Below are 22230 nucleotides of genomic sequence, written 5' to 3' on the forward strand. Positions count from 1 at the left end.
CGGCGGCGGGGTGTATGACCGCGGCGGTGCGGGGCTGGCGGCGGCCGGGCGCTGGGGCGGCAGCCGGAGCGGAGCGGGTTCGGTGAGCAGCGTGGGTCCGGCCGCCTCCTGGGTGAGGGGGGTTGGGCCGGCCGGGGAGAGAGAGAGAGAGGGGAAAAAGAAACTTTCCTCGCGGAGCCTTTCCCCGCCGGGGCTCCGGCCGCTTTTCCGCGGCCATGTTGGGAGCCGGGACTGCCTGGCAGGGAAGGAGCTTCCCCCAGCGGGAGACGGCGCCGGGCTCCGCTGGCGGCCGCCGTGCGGGGCCGTCCCGCCGCGGGGCCGGGGCGCTGCCGGCCGGGGGTGGGCGCCCCGCCGCTTCCCGCCGCTTCCCGCCGCGGCGGGAGGGACCTGGGCAGGGAGGAGCGGGGCGGCGGCGGGTCCCGGGGCGCTGGGGGCCTTGCGGAGCCTCGGCAGCGGGCTCGGCTGCGGGAGCGGGGGGAACAGCAGCGGCCCCGGCCGCGCCTGTTACATAAGTGCCCGAAACTCCCCAACTCGTGACCGCGCCGGGGCCCGGGCGGGACGGGACGGGACGGGAGCGGCGGGGAAACGGCTCCTCGTCCGCGGAGCGACTCGCCTGAAAAGTCTGGATGCTGTGGTAAAAAAAAAAAAAAAAAGGCGGCGGAACCTCGAGTGGTGCGGCTGTGAGCATGAGGTACTGTGTTTTTTCTGTGAAATTCGTGTATTTTGGAGAGGAATGAGACTGGTCTGCTTAAGGTACGTGTGACACATAAGGTGGTGTCTGAAAGCGGTTCGGGAAAAGACAGCCGTGTGTTTTTTCCTCTCGCCTCGTTTGAAATCCTGCGTGCATAGACGCCGGTATTTATAAATGCAAATCTGCTCATCGCAGCAAGAAAGCGATGAGCGAGTCTGCTGAGCAGCACGTCTTGGCATCGACTTTGTCCCCGCTAAGAGAGGAGGTTATAGCTCAAGTTGTGGCATGAAGCGTCGGTGCAAGGTTTTGATAACCAAAGCGAACTGTTGTATCTTTAACCAAAGATCGAGGACGCCGTTGCCTGTCTTTCGGTTGAATTGGTGAGTGGTTCCGGAAGGATCATTACGCCCTGACTCCGGCTGCCCGGTTACTGAAGGGACTGATGCTTATTTGACACACACCACATCGGAGGCTGTGATGTGCCTGGCAGTTTCAGTTCAGGTTAATACAGTGGGCAAAGCAAGTCTAAAATCAAACCCACAACACTGGAATCAGTTCTAGAACTGACATTGCTAATTCCTCTTCCTCTCCCAAAATAAAGAGAACTTAAATTTTTCAGCTTCTAAGACTCGAATTATTTTAAGGATGGCTGTCTGAAAGAAGGGAAATATTTAAAGAAAGCAATGTAATCAGTGCTGAGATCCTACAGGTTATTTGCTTTGTATGCACTCATCAACACGCAGAAAGGAATTTTTTTTTACCCCAGAAGGCAATGTTTTTGCTGTTAAACTATATAATCTAAATATTGTTGACTAATCAAGTGTCAAATAAGAATCTCTCTGTAGGTAAATGCCACCTATATCAGCTGAGTTTGTTAAATAAATTTTTCCCAGGTGTCGTGCTGCTTATGTGCAAAACAGCAGTGAAAGTGGAGTGTTGTAAGTCCCAAATTCTTCCTTCTGAATGCAAATGGGCCATGTGCCTTCTGATGTGTCTGTGAATATTGTTTTGCACAGAAGCCCCCAGAGATGAAGTCCCTTAAATGTTAAATGAAAACTGGTGAGTAGAAATTTTGAGCTGGAGAAGCTGGATTGGTTTCCTCTTGTATCTTCTAGAGAGTGGCAGAGTAGTGTCTTTTCACCTAGCAGCAAGTTGTCATTAGATGCAGTGATGAAATCATTGTTTAGCAAGAGCTGTGTTCTGTGTCCCTTAAATTATGTACTGAGGCTTAACTCTAGTATTTACATGTGTCCCTGGACTAACAGAACATCTACCTGTAACATCATGAAGCCCTTCAGTTTACAGAAATGATCATTGGTGAAATGGTTATGTTCAAATGGCACTGTGACTTTTGGGTTTTTACCATTGTGGTTAGTGGATGCGGCAGGGTTTGAGAGCAGCAGAGAGAGGTGGAACTGCAGCTCCAGGTGAGGCGTGATACGATGGAGCTTTAAACATCTCATTTATCTTGCCAAGAGCCAATAAAGCCAGGGTACAAATACCAGTTCTGTTACACTTGCAATGTTTTTGGTGACTTGTCTTCACCAAACAGGGCTGGAGGTGTAAAACTGAAAGCTTAGGGTCAAAGGACGTGCAGGTGAGGGAGGGTTGAAGTTTTTAAAAATACTTGCAGATGTAATTTTCTGAAAATATGTCTGTTAGGTAAAATGTTGGATGTGGTGGTCAAGCACACAAAGAGCATGAAAGTTTTTGTTCTTAAAGGCCATTTATTAGCGGGTGATGTCAAATAAGGAAACCCCAGCATTAACAAGGGTTACATTTTTTAGATGTTGGTAGGTAAGAAAGTGAGTTAACATCTTGATTTTTGTATTAAGAAATTAAACCTTATTCTGTACCACTTTAAGTTCTAAAGGTATGTTTGTGACTTATTCCAAACTTTGTTCATATTCAAGCTTTCCCTTTTAATTTATGTATTTTTTAAAATGATAGCTCATATATGTGTATTTTTCTATTTTCAGTTATTAATTCAGTAATTTGATGGAAGAATGATGAGCTGGGGATTATTCTGACAGAGAATACGTATGGTGCAAAAATGGACTTTTGAAATAGAAATGTGTATTTAAAAAGTTTCTCACTATGCAGCAAACGCAAGGTTTGCTGTTGTAGAATAACTTTTGTTTTAATGATTTAGTGGAGGACTTGTTTTTACAGTTGAGGGAGTGAAAAGCTACTCTGTAGATAGGTGTGGTAGAACATGTTTGCCATACTAAGGATTATTTTAGCGTTGTCATAAGCTCTAAGATGTGATGACAACTGTTAGCAAGAGAGTCCTGCAAACTCTGACCCACATGAGTGGTCGTGTCGAAATAAGTGAGTGTGCTCTCATGAGAAGTGGCTTGATTGAGAGTTGTAGGATGAAGATTCTCCTTTTATGAAAATAAATATTATCGTGCAGAAGTGTTATTGAACAGAAGTTTTAAATTTTATTTTATTTTTTTAGCTTACTAGTGATTGTAAATAATTTAAGGGTTTTAAAATTATTTGGAAGAGTGGCTTTCTTTTTTTTCTTTATATCATTATGTTTTACAAAAAAACTGTGTTAAGCATATTCTGTATGTAATATAGCAGAATTTTGGCATTTTCTATAAGTGTAAAAGACAAAAAAACCCAGTTGAAATTTAAGAATTTCAAATGCAGGAATATTCCATCTACACCTCCTGCATTCCTGAATGTAATAAGGTGACATGCAAGCAGTTACTGTGTTCAAATGAAATCTCTTAGGAAGTTGTACTGATTCAAACAGATACAGGGAGTTACTATACAGTAATTTATCTGATCTTTCTATCTGCAGCTTTAGCTTTCACTAGATACCTCTTGTACCTCAAACATATAATTTAGATGTAACTGTGTTGCCTTTTAGTACACAGTACTGCATGTTCTTTGACATTTGCATTTCTAAAGTGTACGCGTAATTTGTTAATGCAAATTAATATTAAAGAGTGTACAGCACCTGCTGCCATTCATGTTGTCAGATAGCATCTTTCTCAGAACAGTGAGCTGTGCAGGTTAACTTCAGTGCAAACCTTGGTGTGCTCTTCAGTTTCCTCTAGATCGTGTCATTTTGCTGCAGCAATAAGGGTGTGAGAGCAAAGGAAAATGGCCCGTTGGATGAGAACCACGAGGAGCAGGAGCCCTGCGGTATTCTGGATGCTGTTGTTGCACTCAAAGGGCTGGGTTGTGCTGAGTGCTCTAATGTCTGTAGTCAGAGTGCTTTCCATATAACTTCGAAATGCATCAAACGCATCGGACAAGCGGCAAAAGGGAGCAAGGCCAGTGAGTGCATTTCCCAGGAAAGCCACCTGCAGTCAGTCGCTGCGGTGACGGGGTTCTTGCAGGAAATGACTGCTTTTCCCTTCTTCGCCTTTACGTTTCTCCTGACTTAGCTGTCAATACTTGGTAATGTAAAACTTCAGAGACTGATTTTCAGTGTACTTCTGTTCTGAAAGCTGTGTGTGACAGTGACTTTTTAAAAAATTTTTATATTTTTTTCCTCCTCTTTCCTGATTCCGATCTAGGCTAGCAGCATGGAGGCAAGTGAACTGCCCTTTTACCACACAGGTTATGGCTGAAAAGCTGGTTACACTGAAGACTGACAAGTTCTATTTATGATCTTGTTAAAGCTCTCCTTTTGGCTTTTGTCAGTAACTGTCAAATGTTGGTTTTCTGGGTCTTTGCTGTCCACCCGTATGTCACTAGTCCTAAAAAAGGGCTTATGTCACTTGCTCCAGAGGATCAATTCAATGCTTGGCTTATGTATTTAAAATATCGCCGGATAAATACATTTTAAATACTGCTCGGGGGTGACTGTGACAGGTCCGTGATTGCAGCACTTCAGTGTCATGGAGCTTCCTGAAAATCATCACACGTGGTTTGATCCCAAGCTGTGTCCAGCTGCCCGTGTGCCCCTGGTTTCGGCTGGGCTGCTGGTTTGCAGCCTGGTGACAGCCCTGCTGTGCACATCAGTGCTGGGGCTGGAGCCGTTCGTGGTACCAGTTGGAGCAACTGCTTTCAGAAGGTTTCAATGGTAGGAAAAAGGTTCCCTGCGGCCAGAAATACTTGCCCTTAGTCTGTTCTTGCTGGTAAACTAGTAGTAAAGTTGTTCGGCTTTTTTTTTTTTTTTTAAGAAGTTAAGAATTGCAAGGACCTAAGTATGTCTGAATATTCTGGTTTTCTGGTATAATGTTGACAATGTGCTGCAGTAGCACTTCGTTTTACCGTGTTAGGCAGCAGCCAGCTGCCTGGCCTCCTGAAAGTATTTCTGTAGTATAGTATTAGGGTTGCCTACTAAAGTGGAGATTTCTTCACTTAGATCAAGAGCAGCAGAAGAGATGATTGCACCTGGTTGAAGGAGGAGTGTTTGGTGTTGCTTGGCTTATGTCTTGTTTAGTTTTGTGGAAATGCTTGGAATTGCTGAGTTGGTAAAAGACACCTCTTTATCGTGCAGCTTCTTTTCCTGTAACAGGATATCTGAATCTAAAGGACACATGAATGTGAAAATAATGAATATTGATATAATAAAAAATGAGATAGTGATGATGTGGTTATACTGCTGTGCTTGTAAATTGTGAGACTGCATGGGAGAAATTCACTCTGTTTTAAAACATGGCTCGCTCAAGGCAAAAACCCTTTTGTGTTGCAGTAATTTGTAGGTAGTTAATGGCTCTTGCCTGGCTTGGTAACACTCTCTGTAGTTTGAGCATGCTATAATCTCATCCTTGTTGGACTGTTAGTAAAATTCAGTAGCTTCTCTCATAATGGTAACAAAAGTAAACTAAAGAAAACTTAAAACAGGTTTTCGTTTTGTGTGTGTTTTTTTTTTTTTTTTTACACTGGCTGTTTTAAGTACCCGTACATAGTAAAAAGACATAAGGCAGTGAGCAGCCAGGTGTGTCATAGGTGTGCATTCATGAACAAAGGGGAAATAAAAATCTCGGAACTCGAGGAAGCTCATTTCAGCTGTAGATGTTCTGGTAGCTCTCAAGTGCTAAAGCATGCAGGTGCTCTGAAGTCTAGGAGGTGCTATTTTTAGTGTATGCTTCTGTATGAGAGATACACATTGGAAATCCTTCTGTAAATGTTCCCTACTTGTAGGTTAAAGATGCTACAAGAAGCATGCTGGCAGATGCTATCTATTTCAGTAACCAAAGATGAAATCCCCTTTTTCACATAGACTGAGAAATGGCCTAACTAGCCGTTAGCAAGTTGCCTCCATGTGTTCTCTAAATACAATAATCCATAACAACAACAAACCACACAACCAACCTGGTTTTAGGGAACTGCTTGCAAGATGGATTTGGCAACACTTCTAGTGTAACAGCTGTAGCTGGATCTGTTTTTTCTATACTAATGATACTGTGTCCCCCCCTGCAGAAGAATTTATATACATCTATTTCAAGATTTAAAAGCTGTGTTGACGCTGTGGATTCTCTTAGTCGTGCTGGGTTAGCGAAACTTAAGGCAGGATCTAACTTGCTCTGAAATTGGTCAGATCCTTTTGATGGAGTTTTCGTATCCCTCATGCGATGTCCGTTTAGTGTGATGTGGTAGTATTTGTACGTGTCATTTGCTGTCGCAGATGTGTGCCGCGGCGCTGTGAGCGGGCTGTCGTTAATTAAGCCGTTCCTTCCGAGGCAGCGTATCGGATGGGAAGGGCAGCCTGGAAGGGAGGGGTGAGCCGCTGCTGCCAAACTGGAAAACAACATTTGCTGGGAGAGACTCTTCAGGCAGCCGAACGGTTGGAGTAGGGAAACATTAAATTGTGAACAGAAAAATATATTACAGTGTTTGGTGTTGCAGCCTGGCCGAGTGATCCTTTAAGCACTGGCCCAGCATGTGGGGTTGGTGTCGTCTGGAGCTTCTCAAGCTGGAGCAGGATCCCACACTCCTGTCCTCGGCCCTTGACTCTGGGGCACATTTCTAAGGTGTTGGTCTGTTGTTTGCTGTTCTTCTGATGGCCTTTAGCTACTTGGAGCTGCAGAGAACTTTGGGAGGAGCTCGAACTTTTTTGGCCTCAAGATCTGTGGAAGCTGGTTTTGAAATGGTATTCTGTTGTATGTTTCCAGCAATTTGGTTAAGATGAAAGATGCAGTTTGGTAGCTAAGCTAACCACTGCTAGTGCTCCCAATTGCATGCAAATGGAAAGTTAAAATACTAGGGTATTTTCCCATGGCAGCAAAGATTTGATCTAAATATTGTGTGTTAGGTTTTTTTCTCCAGTTAATTGTTTGATCATAACTTTAAAAGGGGACATGTGTGCTATATAGTTTATAAATACATTGTATGTTTATGTAAACATAGAAAAACTCAGCTTTTTACATATACCAATTTTAGTATGCTGACAGCTGCAAGCATTTGACGTGCCCATAGTTGCCTGGATCTTGCTTTCTGTGCTTTGACAAATGAGTTTGATGTCAGGTTGGAAACACTCTTCATGGTGGGTCAGGCCTGCCTGTTCACCTCTGTTTGCAGAACTCGAGCTTTTGTCGTTGTGTTCTGTCAGGTTTTTTTCTTTTTAAAATTCCTTTAATTCCAGCCATTGCCTGTTTTCAGCATGCATGTGCTGGCTACCTCCTCTGCCTCTTGAAAGGCCTTAAGGATTTTCACATCCAAATGGCAGTGCCGTGTTTCTCAGGTGCTGTTCAGAGCCAGGTAAGCCTGTATCGGTGCCTGGGGAGTGCTCAGCTTGTCAGCAGATGCATTAGGACACAGAGATGAACCGAGTTTAGGAATTTGCTCCCTATGTTGCTCCAACCCTTGACTACCAGCTGGGGGATGGAGATCTGCATATTTCTTTCCAGCAGCGGGTCTGTCTCTATTGTGCCAGGCTACCATGGTTTATTATAAATAGAAGCCTGACAGTGGCAATAAGCAGCTGATTTCATTAAAAAGCTGGATCTCTTACAAGAATGTTGCTCCTGGACTAATGCAGTGAGGTCTCTTCTCCCTTAAGAGGCAGTCAGGGACTTTTTCCAAGGAAGCTGGTGGTGGGCAGAAAATCCGACCACTTCCAGTTGGTCTAGGAGTAGACTGAGGCTCTCATGGTCATGTACTTGAATCTTTCAATGCTGTTTGGGTTTCCACCTTTTATCTTTTCTGTTACTACCAAGCAGGAGGAGGTAGCAGGAACAGCTTTGGGACTTGACAATTCTGGATTTCTGTGTCTCTTAAGTGTGTGCCCCACGTTTCTTGCTCGGAGCTGGAGTGCCAGTGTTGCGGCACGTGGCGTTACGGCCACGGTGGTTCCTCTGGCCCTTGGCCTGGGGTGGGCTGAAGACTGGCCGAACTTGTCGGGCAGTGGAGCCCGCTCTGCTCGCCTTGATTTTCCTCTGGTCTCCTCTATGATTATTTAGCATTATAAGTCATTCAGGACATGGGAGCTGGTCTTTCTGTTTACAAGCAGGTTGAATTGGTGTTCTCTTTACGGCTGAGGTTTATTGTGTTAAATACCAAACCTTGTGAGAAGTACATGTGCAGATCTAGGATGGTTTTGCCTGCATGCAGCAGCTCCGGCAGGGCGCTGACTGCTCAGCAGAGTAGCTTGGATAGTGCAACAGCATTGCTCTGCTCTTGCTGTGCTAGTACATATGCTGCTTGGCAGAACTCATAGCCTTTTGTTAAAAATCACTTTCTGTACCCAAACGAGCTTCAGAGTGGGTTGAGGAATATAAGGTCATGCATCTTGCAAGATATACCTAGAAATTATCTCTGTCCCCAAATCGAATTGGCCTTTTTAGGCATTTGTAGCTCAATTGGATAATGGCTATTGCAAATTGGAAGAGGAGTGCACTTGCCATGTAGTTTTGATAATAAAGTTGTTTTTTGTTGTTGTTCTTCGTTTAGAATTTACGTTCAATGAGCAATTTTTACACAACCAGTCAATTAAAGGGAAACAGCAATCCTTCCTTGGAAGTTGAAAATTAGAGTATACTAAACTGTAATGTATTGAAAGAATGACTAAACTGTAAGATGTTAGGCAGTAAAAAAAGGGATTTCTACGGTGTACCTTCAGGAAGAGTTTTAGTGTCACTAGACTCTTCACAGTCATTTGCAGCAGTTTAAAAGCAAAAACCAAACAGATCTGTGTGTGTTATTGTGGTAATTACAGGTTTATGATGACATCCCACTAGACAAATGCATGGATTTGCTTTGGACATGACTGAATGCTGGACTGAGAAATAATCTAAGGATTTCTAAAATATTGGCAAGGCCGAGTATTCACAGGTCGCACAGGACGGAGGAAGGTGGTTGCTGTTCATGTATTTCCAGCAGGGTTTGTGCAAGTCTGTGGCTGATGCTAGAACATCAGCCAACAGGCTGAGACAAATGAAAGGTTAAACCTGCTGGTTTGTACTGGATATACCAGTAAGGGAGTGGGGTGAGCTCCTGGGTGTTTCCCCACGCTGCAACCATTGCTCTGCAGGCTTGTGCAATGCAGGAAGCCATGTCTTCACAGGGGGGAAGAATAAAAAACCCAAACACATCAATGTAGAAAACATTACATTGAGAATCATAGAAATGAGAATTGGGAGAGGTTCACAATATCATCTCTTCCACTTTCCTGCCAGTGTAGCGTTGATTGATGCTTACGCTATGTTTTTGATACAGTGTTTAGATGAAAATGTCACAAGTGTCTTTGCTTCGTTAGAGTAACCCAAAGCAGCATTGGTATCACCATCATCCTTTTCTGGTGTTTTATCTTGCTGCTTTATTAAATGCCAATAATTAATAAGGGGCTGAAAATGGTGCAAAGAAGCATCATCATACATTACCTTAAGGGAAAAGGAAATTTTGTTTGTTTGTTTTTGTTTGTAAATCAAGTCAAAGTTTCTGTTCTGCTACTGTTGCCTTTCTGAATGCTGCAGTCATTAACTAGATTAGTCAAAAGTGATTCTGGATAAAGACTGTGGTGAAGAAGTTCAGAAGGATTTTACAGTCTCCTGCTGTCATCTCTACCTTGATATATCTCTTCAATCTCTTGATCTTTCTTATTTCCTTGAAGTATTGTGATGTAGCTTTTTGTCATTCTTGATAGTCATATATTTCAGATATTACCAGGTTATCCTCGGCAGCCTTACCAGCTGATTACAGTAGCGATGGTGGGACAGTTTGCTAAATACAGCATTTTCGGGAATACTTTTGTGAAGGGAATTACTAGAGAACTGCTTGTGAGAAGGCTGTATTTCTCCTTAAGTGACAGGTGTTGTCTGATGTTTTAAATGGCATCCAGGACAGCGAGCTCCAGCACGGCACAGGCGTCTAGTTGTGGCTGTCATGTCAGCTTTCAGCAGTGATAAAGACCTTTAGAAAGCATTCGTCATACTTGGGTCTGCTCTCAGCATTTTTGGGGGTGAAATTTCTTTTAATTTTACTTAATGTTATGGTCAAATTGGCCCTTTTGCTGTTTTATAGAAAGCAATTGGTGAATAATGGAAATATGAAATTAATATTAACCCCCCCTTTAGTTAATTGTTATAGATGTATTTAAGTAACTTTAAAATATAGAATGAAATATTAACGAATTCATAAAGGGGTTAATGGATACTTAAAACTTCATTTTCCTCAATATTTATTATACATACCTAAGAATAGAAATAAAGTTTAATTCCATATCTCTTGCTGGTATTTCTATATCATCTTTAATCCAGCTGTTGTTATTACCTTTATGATACTTGACAGATTAGTGCTGACTTGTGCATGAACACTTGGATTCTGATTACAGCTAATCAGATCTAGGTGCATAGAAAGCTTAACTTTTCCAACAAAGTTGAGACGGGGAAACATTCAGGACAAGCAATGGTGTCATCCGTCTCTGTATGTATTGAAGGAGCTGCGTAGGAGTTGGAACTGGTGAAGCCAAAGTAAGATTTAAGATTTATGCCGATTTCTCTTCCGATGTGTATCAGAAACGTTGAATGTCTCCTGTGCACATGCTTAGTTCAACAATTTTCAACACTAAAGCTATTTTCAAAGCCTTAGATGTAAGTTCCCTTGAACAGGTTGCATTTCAGAAATTTACATCGTGTTTTACTTAGCAGTGGTGCAAAAAGTCTAGTGTTGTTATTAAGACATTTAATATTACTAGAGATTAGAGTGCTGTATTAGAGTACTGAGGTGCCTTAATAGCTGAAAGTTTGTCCGCAGAGAGTAGAGGTTTTACTACTTCAGACAGCTTTAAATCAGAGGGGGGATATAGGAGGACCCTGGGTAACTTAATTGTTAGTAAGTCAAGTTGTTCTGTAAGTCAAATTAGTATGTCTTCCTCGCATAGGCCAAGTGCAAGAGGAAAACTGAATTGGTCTGATGTGATAGTATAACGTATAACAATTATTTGAAACTTATTACTAAAAATATACATAACTATGTACTAAATGACTGATTCTGCCAGATGAACTCTCTTTAAGGAGAGTATGATACTTCCCTCTGTAGATCCAAAAGATGAGTCATCTTACAAACCAGTCATTTAAAGCACATTAGATATCTAGTCTGTAGGTAGTCCTTGTCTGTCTTAAGCTCACAATTTACTTGTTTCTGTCCTGTAGAAGTTTTATTGATATTCTGTACCTTTCACATATTATATATGTATAATAAAACAACAGTTCTATTGGAAATCTCTATTCAGAGCCTTTGAGTTGCAGAGTCAGACATGATAAAACCTTTAACTTTTGCCTTTTATTAAGTGACTCTAAACAGAAACTTTTATTATGAAACATATGTTACTTTTAGGCAAGAAGGAAAATGGGTTAGTTCAAATGTACTTGGTGGAACAGAGTTGCTGATGTTGTCTGTATGTGTGAGAACGAGGGCTCTGTATGACAACTGGATAATTAGTTAGAAGTTTATTGGATGGCAAAGAGTTGTGTGCCTTAATTTAGATCTGCTATTTGTACCTTTTCTTTCTTAATTCCTTTTGCATTTCTCCATTTTTGAGTCTTTTTCTCTTATCTTCTCTCTGCTTCACTGCAGCAATATCTAGATCTCATTTCATCTGTCCTAATGGTGCGATCAGATACTGTGGTTAGTGACTTTTTTTTTTTATTGCACTTGTGTTACTGAGTCTGGCTTGGACACATCCAGGATGTGCTGCTGCTTTGGGACTGGATGGGCCTCTGTGTGCTTGGTTTTGAGCTCCTGTACTTCCCCCAGCAGCTTAAATACACTTTTTTCTTTATTTTTTTGTCTTTTTTTTTTTCTTCACCTTAACTGTGAATGTACGTAGTAATGGATGAGCCCTGTACTATGACTCTGCATTAATACAAACCAGCCAGGTGAGATTTCTCAATGTGTTAAATATAATCATTAACAGCCTAATTGGAAAGATGATTACAGATGAACTGGCAATTGTGGCAAAGCCAGTAGCGTTTCCCTCCCTTGAAGGCGTGTTGAAGAAAAATAATGCTAAAAATTAGATGCTTATTAATTAATGCTTGTTAGCAGGGACTTTATACTGGACAAGACTTGTTTTTGCCCAGGCCAGAAAGCAACAGAGCGCTGCTGGATCTGCTGTATCGCTGAAGAAACCTGGAATCCAGGTTGTGTCCCTCTCCTGCACTCGTTTTGCGCCTGTCCTGCACTCTGCAGGGAGCGCTGGTCATTGCGACAGTATGTGCTGAGCTGGAGTGAGGAGAGGTTTTTGTGCTGAGCTCTGTGCAGTCTGCGCCACTACACCAGAATAGCTTTTTTCATCACGTTTCTCCCCTCCAGCACCCTTATGTTATCTGTGGTTCTGCTCTGACGATCACACCAACTGCTACCAGTGGTAATGTAGTAGTAGAAGACTTTCCTGGCAGTGTTGAATTAGGTGTAGCTGTGTCAGTCATGATTGCTTTCTTTTTAGTTGACTCCTTATGTCTGTCCTCAACGAGAGTTATTCTTCTGTGCAGTTTAATCTGGCCTCTATCAAGAGCAGAGCTGGCACATAAACATTTTCCTATTTTAAATAAGACCTGTAGCAGCATTAAGTCCTGGGAGGTTGTTGGTTTGGTCACCAGGATACAGTGGCAGAAAGAAGCAATTATGTGGGAAGTGACTTGTCAGTGCACAGCAACCCTAACTGAATTGTTTTCCTGCTGCATTAGTCTGGAATGTTAATAACTGGAGTAACTACATTACTTCTTCAACATGGGTTGTGTTTTAGGTAGGTGGGTAACTTGTTAATTCTTCAGTAGCATCCACGTTTGCTCACTTTGAAGGTGACTCTTCCCCCTAACAGGATACAAATATAAAACTGCAGTGAAATAGAGGAGCAAGAAGATCTTGATATCTTGAACAGAATTGTAATTTCTGTAGAAGCTTCTGGTGAGTAAAAGTAGAAATAACTTAGTGTCAAAGACAGTTCCGCATATAGTAGCGGAATTGGGTCTTTCTGTGTCGTGAAATATTTTGTCACTTTTAGCATAATAGCATATTACGCTATGGAGATGAAAGTCCTTGCCCAGCACCCTCATCGTGAAATGGGCTTACTGAGAGTATGTGTGTGAGAAGGAGCACAAACTGAAGGCATTGCAGCATTTTGAGAGTTGAGGTTTATTTATTCAGAAAGGCTGCTAAAGCCTGCTCATGGTGCAGCTCTGTGTAGCTAATTTTTCTTACAAGGTGGTCTGTTTGTTTTTGCAATGTTAAGCCTGGCAGCCAGTACTACGCTGCAGTCAGGACACAGATAGTGAATCTGACGTGATGGACTGATGGTCCTTATAGGCAAATGGAGTCCTTCTTGCATAAGGGCCTGGGGACGCTTGGGAGTTTGTGTGCAAAAAGTGTGAAACTGGAGTCAAACATAAAAGTCTGAACAGTAGATCTGAGGTTTTTGACTCCATAGCATCCATAAACTGAGCCTATGTATAAGATGCTCTACTCTTCCCTTAAGTGGAGCTGCCTGGCCTGTCATTTTGAAACCCCTGGTTCTGGTCTATTCCTCACTTGCTTTAGGGAAGCTTTGGGGCATGTTTTCAGCAATTTGCCATCACTTCGGAATTGCTTTGTTTGATCAGGTTTTGAGATCCTTCATCTTGAGGACAGTCATCCAGTATACGCTTCTCGTAGTGGCTAACAGCAGAAACTTCTGAAAAAAAGTTTTTAGCTGGCAGAGAGGAGGAAATTGCCACCGACTTCCAGAGTATGAGCTGTTATCTTCTACAATGTGTCTGAATACGCTTTAAGAAAAGATTGTTGTAATTTTAAAAGACTGATAATTGATAAACTTGCATAGCTTATGGACTCTGACGTCTTGGGGTTAAAAGTTCCTTTGTATGTACAGTCTTTAACATATTCTCCTTGGTTTGTGTGCTCCTGAGAAGAAGAGGTGCACCTCTTCTCTGAACTTTAGCTCTTACAACTTAGGGATGCCTTCTCTTTTGTATTCCTGGTCTATTTTTTTCCGTGATTCATTATTATTTATAATCATGATACTTTCCAAGTAGTTTCTCATTATGTGTTTCTGAACTTCCTTTCTCTGAAAAGGCTAGTGAAGGTGAATGAGCATTAGTCTGCGCAGGATTTCAGGTGGGCTTTTGATTTTCAGTTCTCTACGAACTTAAAAATGTCAGACTGCTAATTTTAAAAAGTCTAATCTGTTTGTGTGGGAAAATACAATTCATGCCATGGAAAGGTGGAATAATTCATCAGCAGTCTGTGGCTTTTACTACCTGAATTGAGACTGGTAGGTGAGAATTCGTTGAATGTTATAAAGTTTTAATCTAGAAGAGATGTGATTATCTTGTCTTCCTTAATGGTCTTTAACTTGCCCCAGATTCTTGCTTGAAGTCCAGTAGGTCATTATTTTCACAACAAGCTGAAAGTACAGTCTTCAGCACAAGTTCTGGAGTCATGTGTCTTGGTTTTGAGCCAGGATGATTATTAAATGATGCTGGTTAGAGTTGTTTTCTCTTAGGTCATCCTAGAGAACAGTTAATTAAAACCTTTAGCCTTTTCTCCCCGTTTTCTTCTCCCAGCGACTTGTATTTTGAAAGCTTTCATGGTGACCTTGAGCAGAGTTTGCTGTTCATTGGCAGGGAGTGCGGAGGGTGCTGAGTTGGAGTTGTGAAGCGGTGAGTACTTACCACAGGTCGCCGCAACTTCACACCAAGAGCTTGCTTTGCTGAAACTCATCTGTATGATCGTGGGGCTTGGGGCGGATGAGTGTGTTCCCCCATGTGCACTAGCAAAAGCATTTAGCTTGCTGTAATTTGCAGGTAATTTGTATAGAAGTGTAAGTTTAGAAGCGGTGCGTGTTGATTTGTACCTGCAGAAAAGTGTATTTGTTTGGTCTGTCCCCTTTGCGCTCTGCTGACTTTTTTTTTTTTTCCCTTCCCTGCTTCACAGGGAACATGGGATTACTAAATAACTTTAGACCGACCCTGTGACTGACTCTTTGCTTTTTCTAAGTCTGTTGGTTCAGCTTTGGCTCTTGCAAAGGCTGTTTATTGCTGGTATGTTGTTAGGTGGGAATGGTTATTGGGCAATTTAACCCTCATTCCAAGTCCTGAGCTTTGGCAGTCAGGCACCTGAATTTGATTTTTGAGCCTAGGACTACAGGAAATACTCATCAAAAAGTTTCTAGCTTATCTTTTGTGTTTCTTCAGTAGTACTTTTTCCTTGGTAGATAGAGAGATAATAGTGGGGACAAGCCAACAACATTTCTGCAGGGTGGGACCTCTGCATTAGACAAGGCTGTAGTAGAAGTGAAGTGTGGTACCTCCTTGCCATGTGTTAGCAGCTGGTTGAAAAGTGTATATTTAAAAAAAAAATCTAGCCACTTTTTTTCTTCCTTAATGCTGAATAAAACATGTAGAGGTGGGTATTACGTGTCCCCATGTGTATAAGTTAGTGCTTGGAATGCTCAAAAGAAATAAGATGTCTATCAAAAGGTATATTTGGGATATGCCTGTATAGTCATAGCATTTAAAAAAAATGGTTTAATGTAAAAAATAATTGCACTGATGTAATTGGAGTCTTCTGCTGCTCTCTGAGAGGAAAATGAATACTGTAAGACTTCTGTTTGCTGATCAGTTTAAGCGAATGTACTTTCTGTGCAGGGCACTGTCTAAACACCTTCTTTCCCATCCCTCTGTCTCCCTTCACTGCAGCTGTCCTGCTAACCCGAGCCCTACAATTCTCTGGTTTGTTCTCAAATTGATCAGACCTCTCATCTAATTTACTTTGTAGCTTTTGCAATGGCACAAGGGAGCAGGGAGGTGGGCAGATGGCATAAATTGGTATTGCCACAGAAGGAAGCAAAGCAGGAACTTATCAGCTAAGTTTGGTGTTGCAGAAGGATTTTGGGGTTTGGTACAGTGTCCGCTTACGGGCATCTCATAAAGAGAATGATGGAGAAAGCTTCCAGAACCTTGACAAGAGTAATGGTTCAAAGAAGTAGGGCTGGTGAAGGAGATGCAAATAACTGGGTTTTTCTTTTTGATATTTTTTTTTTTTCCCCACTCAGACACCTGGTCTTCTCTCTACAGATAAGTGACAAGCATTTCAGTCCTCAGAAAGTTTAATGAAGAAGGTAGTGATGCTTATTCTGATTGAGGAACAAAAAGAACTGTTTGTTTTGCTGCAAAGATGGCTTAAGCTTACTGTTAAGAAAATGCTCTCTAACTGATCAAATGGGGAACCACTGGACAGGGTACTGGAGAAGGTCAGCTTTTGTGTGGTGTGTGGGGTTTTTTTAAGGTTTGACTGATACCTGGTGAAAATAGCATAGGTGTACTTGCTTGTGTGCCTTGATGCGGCACAATTAAATGTCTTGAACTCTTTTTATAAGTCAGTTTGTGTTTTGTCTTGACCTTCTGCAGATCAAAATAGTTTCCAATTTGGTGGCTTCGTAATTCTACCAACCATGATACTCCCATATTGTAACTGATGCTACAAGGCACATGAAGAAAATTCAAAAGAAGTGCTGAGTAATATCTTTAATAGATTCTTTTGTCTTCAGTGTCAGACTTTTATATAAGATGATGTTGTGTGCAGAGCTTAAAAAAAGGTCAGTTTGGTTATATCTGAGAAAGCCAACTTGTCAGACTACTTTAGCATGGAACTAATTAAAATCTCAGAGCAGTAACTTATAGGTTATTTTTTTAATCACACTTAACATTGGGCATGAGTATTTGTGTGATCATGGGTAAATACTTAGTTAGATGAGGCCCGATGAGAGGTTTCTCTGCCACCATCAGCCCGGTGTTGTCTTGGTTATGGGCTGATGCCGTATTGATGGCAAGCGGTGTAGACTTAAAAGGCTGGTGAACACAGAGGACTTCCCAAACTGGGATGGTGTTGGGAATCACAAGTAGTTTGCACTGGAGCATTTGTTACTCAGCTGTTCTTCAGGCCTGTTCAAAGCAGTGGTTTCTACCAGAGGGTGTCATGAGCACCTGCAGTAGCTGGAAGGGAAATCCCAGGAGATGTGTCTCCTGCGTGGCCAGAGCCAGGTGTGTCTGTAGTTCTTTCCTCTGCCAGCTGTCTCACTGCTCTGTCAAACACTTTTGTGGCTACAGTCAGGGGGAGCTTGGGGGGAGCAGATCTGGATCAGACGGGCAGGAGTTTCCTTTTCCTGACTTCTGCCCAGGAAGCTCTAGGGTAAATGGGCTATGGGTAAATAGCCTATGGGCTGAAACGTGGTTTGCCGAGGTATTAATCACTATATTAACTTCTTATTCTCAGTTCCCTGTTGGATGCCTCAGGAATCTCACCCTTACAAGAGAATCCTATTTGCTACTTGGGAAAGGACAAGAGGTGGTTTTAATCCATAACTGGAACATGAACTTTGTGGTTAATTAGCACCTCCTGCAATACGAAGCCTTCATGCCTGAAGTTTCAGCTGGTGCAGGTCACTTGGTGTCTCTCGGGAGCAGGTGCGAGCTGTGTGACTTGTCCTCTGCTCGTCTGCCTGTGCATGTCGCCTGATAGTGATGGATGCAGATGTGGTTCAAGTAGATGAGGAAGGAGGGACCGGGGTGGCCCTGCAAAAAGAAGACGACAGCAAGCAGGGGATGAGCCACCAGCTGTGACTCACTCCCTGCTCCTGGCTCAAGAGTTTGCCATGGAACCAGGTGGTGGGGGATGCAATCTGTGGCCTGTACAAAATGTTTCTAGTAGGTAGATTCATGGTTTTAGCCCATGATTTAAGGTTTACGTACTGAAAAAAGGGAATACTGAGCTTAGAGATGGTGGTTTCCTATGTGAACGTCAATTGCATAATTTTTATTCTGTTAACACTAACATGGGTCTCCAATCTGCTCAGTTAAGTAGTTGTTTCTGTCGATGTTAGAATTTGGAACAATGGATACTTTCTTTTGCCATCCAGAGAGTAGGTGCAGGAGGGTCTGCAGAAAGATATGAGCATTAAACCAGGGTGCAGTAACCTTACCAGAGGGGAAGCCTCTTAGTCTGTTGCCAGAGGCTCTCTTGAGCAGTGCTGTGGGTGCTGTCTGTGTGATAAAGATAGCTGTCAGCTGGAGGGAACATTTTTGCTTTTGAAAAAAATACTAATTGGTTGCTAAAAATTCTTAGGTGTTAATACTTATTTAAATGTAGCCCAAGTCGGCGCCTCTGAGCCAGCAGGTTCTGTTAGATATTTTAAGAAATGCGGGGTTGGTGCCTTCCTTGGGGAAGGCTGCTGTCGAATTAGTCCTGTTTTAACAACAAACTTTTTTTTTGTTCCTAATTTTAGGATACTTGTGAAAGATGGTGGATCGCTTGGCAAACAGTGAGGCAAATACTAGAAGAATAAGTATAGTGGAAAACTGCTTTGGAGCAGCTGGTCAACCTTTGACTATTCCTGGCCGTGTTCTGATCGGAGAGGGAGTACTGACAAAGCTGTGTAGGAAGAAGCCCAAAGCGAGGCAGTTCTTCTTGTTCAATGACATTCTTGTTTACGGTAACATTGTCATCCAGAAGAAGAAATACAATAAACAGCACATAATCCCATTGGAAAATGTCACTATTGATTCCATCCAGGATGAGGGAGACTTACGGAACGGGTGGCTTATCAAGACGCCAACAAAGTCTTTTGCAGTTTACGCTGCCACCGCTACAGAGAAGTCTGAGTGGATGAACCACATAAATAAGTGTGTTTCCGATTTGCTTTCCAAAAGCGGGAAGACTCCGAGCAACGAACACGCAGCTGTCTGGGTTCCAGACTCGGAGGCCACTGTGTGCATGCGCTGTCAGAAAGCAAAATTCACGCCCGTCAACCGCCGTCACCACTGTCGCAAGTGCGGCTTTGTTGTGTGCGGGCCCTGCTCCGAAAAGAGGTTTCTTCTCCCGAGCCAGTCTTCCAAGCCCGTGCGAATTTGCGACTTCTGCTATGATCTTCTTTCTACTGGGGAGATGACTGCTTGTCAGTCCACGAGATCAGACTCCTACAGCCAGTCACCTAAATCATCTTTAAATGACGTATCCGATGATGATGATGAAGAAGACAGTAGTGATTAAGGACCAAATGTTTTTTTTCCCATGTGTTGCAATTTGCGTTTCAAACCGTATGGAGCTGCTTTTGGGGAAGTCTATAGTGTGGTTCCTCAGAAAAATCCTGTTCTAGCCATAAAATATGCCTGAATATCTTCAATTGCAATGTGCCTCAATCTATGAATTCTCTAGACAATAGTTATTTTTCACTCCTCTGCAGGGATAGACTGTTGCAAATGTTATCAGAATATTTTCCAACTTCTCATACTTGAGTTGTGTCTAGGTTATACTTTTGTGGAAGATTGGCGAATAATACGTACTTTAATTTAACAACCCATACTTCCTAATGTTTCATACTGATATGTTGTTATGTGGGTTTTTTCAGATATGGGGAGGAAAAACTGTAAGCAAGTATGAAACAGTGATGTTTTGGTTAATCCCTTAGACCATCTTTTTTTTTTTTTTTTAACCACGGTATATAATGAGTTGAAATGTGGCATAACTTGCAAACTTAAATGTCACAAAACTTGGAAATTGTCTTGTTTTGCTCTTATTTATGACTTCCTATGCCAAGCGGTGCCTTGTACCAATTGTGCTGATTCAGGAAGAAACAAACCTATGTCGTCTGTAATTGCCTGATGCTGGTATTGGAGAGATTGTTGGTGCTATTGAAAATAACTGCTGTGTCCAAACTGGAGCTTTGACAAGGTCATACCTGTGCCCCGTGGTGGGTGATGGAGACCTGAAGACTCTGCGGATTCCCAGAGGCTTCAGCGGGATTCTTCTCGCAGGAGCTGCCTTGAGGGTCGGGACCTTGAGATGAGAAGCTTAAGATGGCTCTTCACAGGGATTTATGTGTTTTCAGAACGGTTTCTAAGTTTAAAATTTGGCAAATGCACACTGAAATTTTAGTTGGGTGATATAGCATTTGGATGTTACAGCCAATGTATTTTTGGGAAAAAAAAATCTTCAAAATGACACTAGATTGTTTCTTAAAACATTGGTGAGAGGGTTGGTGGGGTTTTTTCCTTCTTTTTTCCTTCCCCTAGAGTTGTATTGGCTTGTTTAAAAATAACCTCGTATTTTGAACAAAAAGCCTGCAAGTATCCGTATAAAATTGGCTTTCCTTTTTACACAGCTGACCTCAGGATAAATGTGAGATGCAAGTTACTTCATTCTAAATGTATATCCAGGACCAAGAAATATGTATTTAAGAACTATAATGAAATCATCAGTGCAGAAAATGTCTCTACCGTAGCATTCATTTTTACTTTTAATAATATCTTGAATACAGAAATGTCGTGTTCCTATATAAATGTAAAAGTTAGACTTGCAAAGACATGTTAAGCCCCCAAATTCTGTTTCTATATTTCTATATTTTTATAACAGTAGCATCAATTTTGAAGCAGAAAAACCTTTTTGAAATAGTTGTATGAATATAGTAGCAACTGACTTTATAGAAAAAAATGTTATTAAACTTTTGTATCTCTTTAAGTGACAATTTCTGCACTGTTTGCCTTGGTTGGCAATAATTGGGTTAAATATTTATTGAATAAACAATCAATGCTGCATATTGCACTAGTCTCCCATTCCGTATGCTGTAAATGTCAGTCATATTTTTTTAATAAAAATTAGCAGAGCACTTCAAAGCCGTAGCCCTCTGTGAGATTTCTGGTAGCTAAAGATGCACTTAGCATCTTTAGGGAGGCACTCTGCATTGATAGTCTGCAATACATTGCTTCAGGTGAACATTGCGTTAATATTTTTAGCTTGGGTAGTTTCTAAAAACAAGGGTTTGTGGTGTGTGTTTTTTTTTTTTTTTTTTTTAAAAAGCACTGAAGAGTATTTGATCTACTTTGAAATGAACATAAAGAGGGGACAACACTTTCTCATGGAGACAAGGGACCAGGAAGATTCTGTAAAACTGCCAGATAGCAATAGACAATTGTATATACTCAAAGACTAGCTGAAATAAGTAGTTACATATACTTATTTGTTGAAAGATGAGGGAATGATGCAGCAGGGGAAAATAGACTATTCTGATAAGGCACTTTCATTTAATAGTGCTTACTTTTTGTACCTCTCTTAATCAATATTGATGTTTCAGGAATGGAGACTTTGTCAGCTTCAGCTTTTCTACCGAATCAAAGTACAAACCTCCCCTGTACATACCTTCTAATGATTAATAAGCATTTTCTTTCTGATGTGATTGTTTCCTCTTCCTCAAGCTGTCAAATATTAACTTGTCTTGTTAAAGAGTCCATCTCCTTGTGTGCTTTTCTCTGTGTTTCTAAACATCGTGCTTACTTTTCAGCACTTTTTAAGGGGTGGGAAAGGGGTTGCTGACAGATCACATCCTATATTTTGCAGAATGTTCTTGTACCTACTTCAAATATCTTTTAATCTGTGAATGAAACTTGCACTGTGCTGCACTGATCCCTGAAGCTGTAACCAAACCAATGTGTGTGGGGGGAGATTTTTCATCTGGAATTGATGTATATGGTCCAAGCTTTTTGAGAAAACATTAAGGAAAAAAGAGATGTTTTATGGTAATACTCCTATCCCTCAGTGGTATTGTTTAAAACTTTACAAAATGGACTCAACATCAACTTCTCTTGTACTTAGAAAGGGCTCGTTTCATACTTTGTAATCTTGTTCTGTCAAATTATTTTATTTACAAATACATGGTGTAGCTTCAAGCCTATGTGTTTTTTTTTTACCTTTGAGACTGCAAGCGTGACAAGAAGTAGGCTGACAAAGTTGGCTTTTGTTGGAGCGGTGGCAGGTGAACCCCTGGAAGAGGCTGGAGGGACCCCCGGGCGCGGGGGTGCTGGCTCAGCTCTACCCCCGTCATGGCACCGCTGGGGATGAGGCTTCTCCTGGTGTCAAACTGGAGAGGAACTTAGTGCTTTCCTGGAGTTTCTACACTCTTAAGGACTTAAAATGGTGATTAAATATGGTCAGTCTCTGTATATTTTATGCAGTTTTTTGGTTTGTGGTAGTCTTCACCCGCTCTTTTTTGATGAGCTTTTGAAATCCCAGGGAAGGAAAGTGACAGCCGTGCCTGCAGTGTCTCTCTTGCAAGGCTCTGCAGTCAGCGGCTGCCTTGTAGAAGA

At 41.8% G+C, this 22230-nt stretch overlaps 1 protein-coding gene across 4 annotated transcripts; it reads left to right on the forward strand.

Annotated features, from left to right (window-relative positions):
• On the forward strand, positions 1-21771 carry PLEKHF2 (pleckstrin homology and FYVE domain containing 2). Of its 4 annotated transcripts, none has more exons than XM_065628905.1 (3): positions 7-82; positions 17369-17559; positions 18378-21771. In XM_065628905.1, exon 3 carries the CDS (start codon positions 18392-18394, stop codon positions 19139-19141), a length of 750 nt encoding a protein of 249 aa, XP_065484977.1. In that variant the 5' UTR covers positions 7-82; positions 17369-17559; positions 18378-18391; the 3' UTR covers positions 19142-21771. The 4 variants fall into 4 exon arrangements, with proteins under 4 accessions (XP_065484976.1, XP_065484977.1, XP_065484979.1 ...); XM_065628906.1 differs by lacking the exon at positions 7-82 and adding an exon at positions 664-753; XM_065628904.1 differs by lacking the exon at positions 17369-17559 and having other exon boundaries at positions 1-82.
• Positions 21772-22230: the final 459 nt, after the last annotated feature.

The sequence above is a fragment of the Caloenas nicobarica genome, chromosome 2 (assembly GCF_036013445.1).
Source record: "Caloenas nicobarica isolate bCalNic1 chromosome 2, bCalNic1.hap1, whole genome shotgun sequence".
NCBI classification, from domain to species: domain Eukaryota; kingdom Metazoa; phylum Chordata; class Aves; order Columbiformes; family Columbidae; genus Caloenas; species Caloenas nicobarica.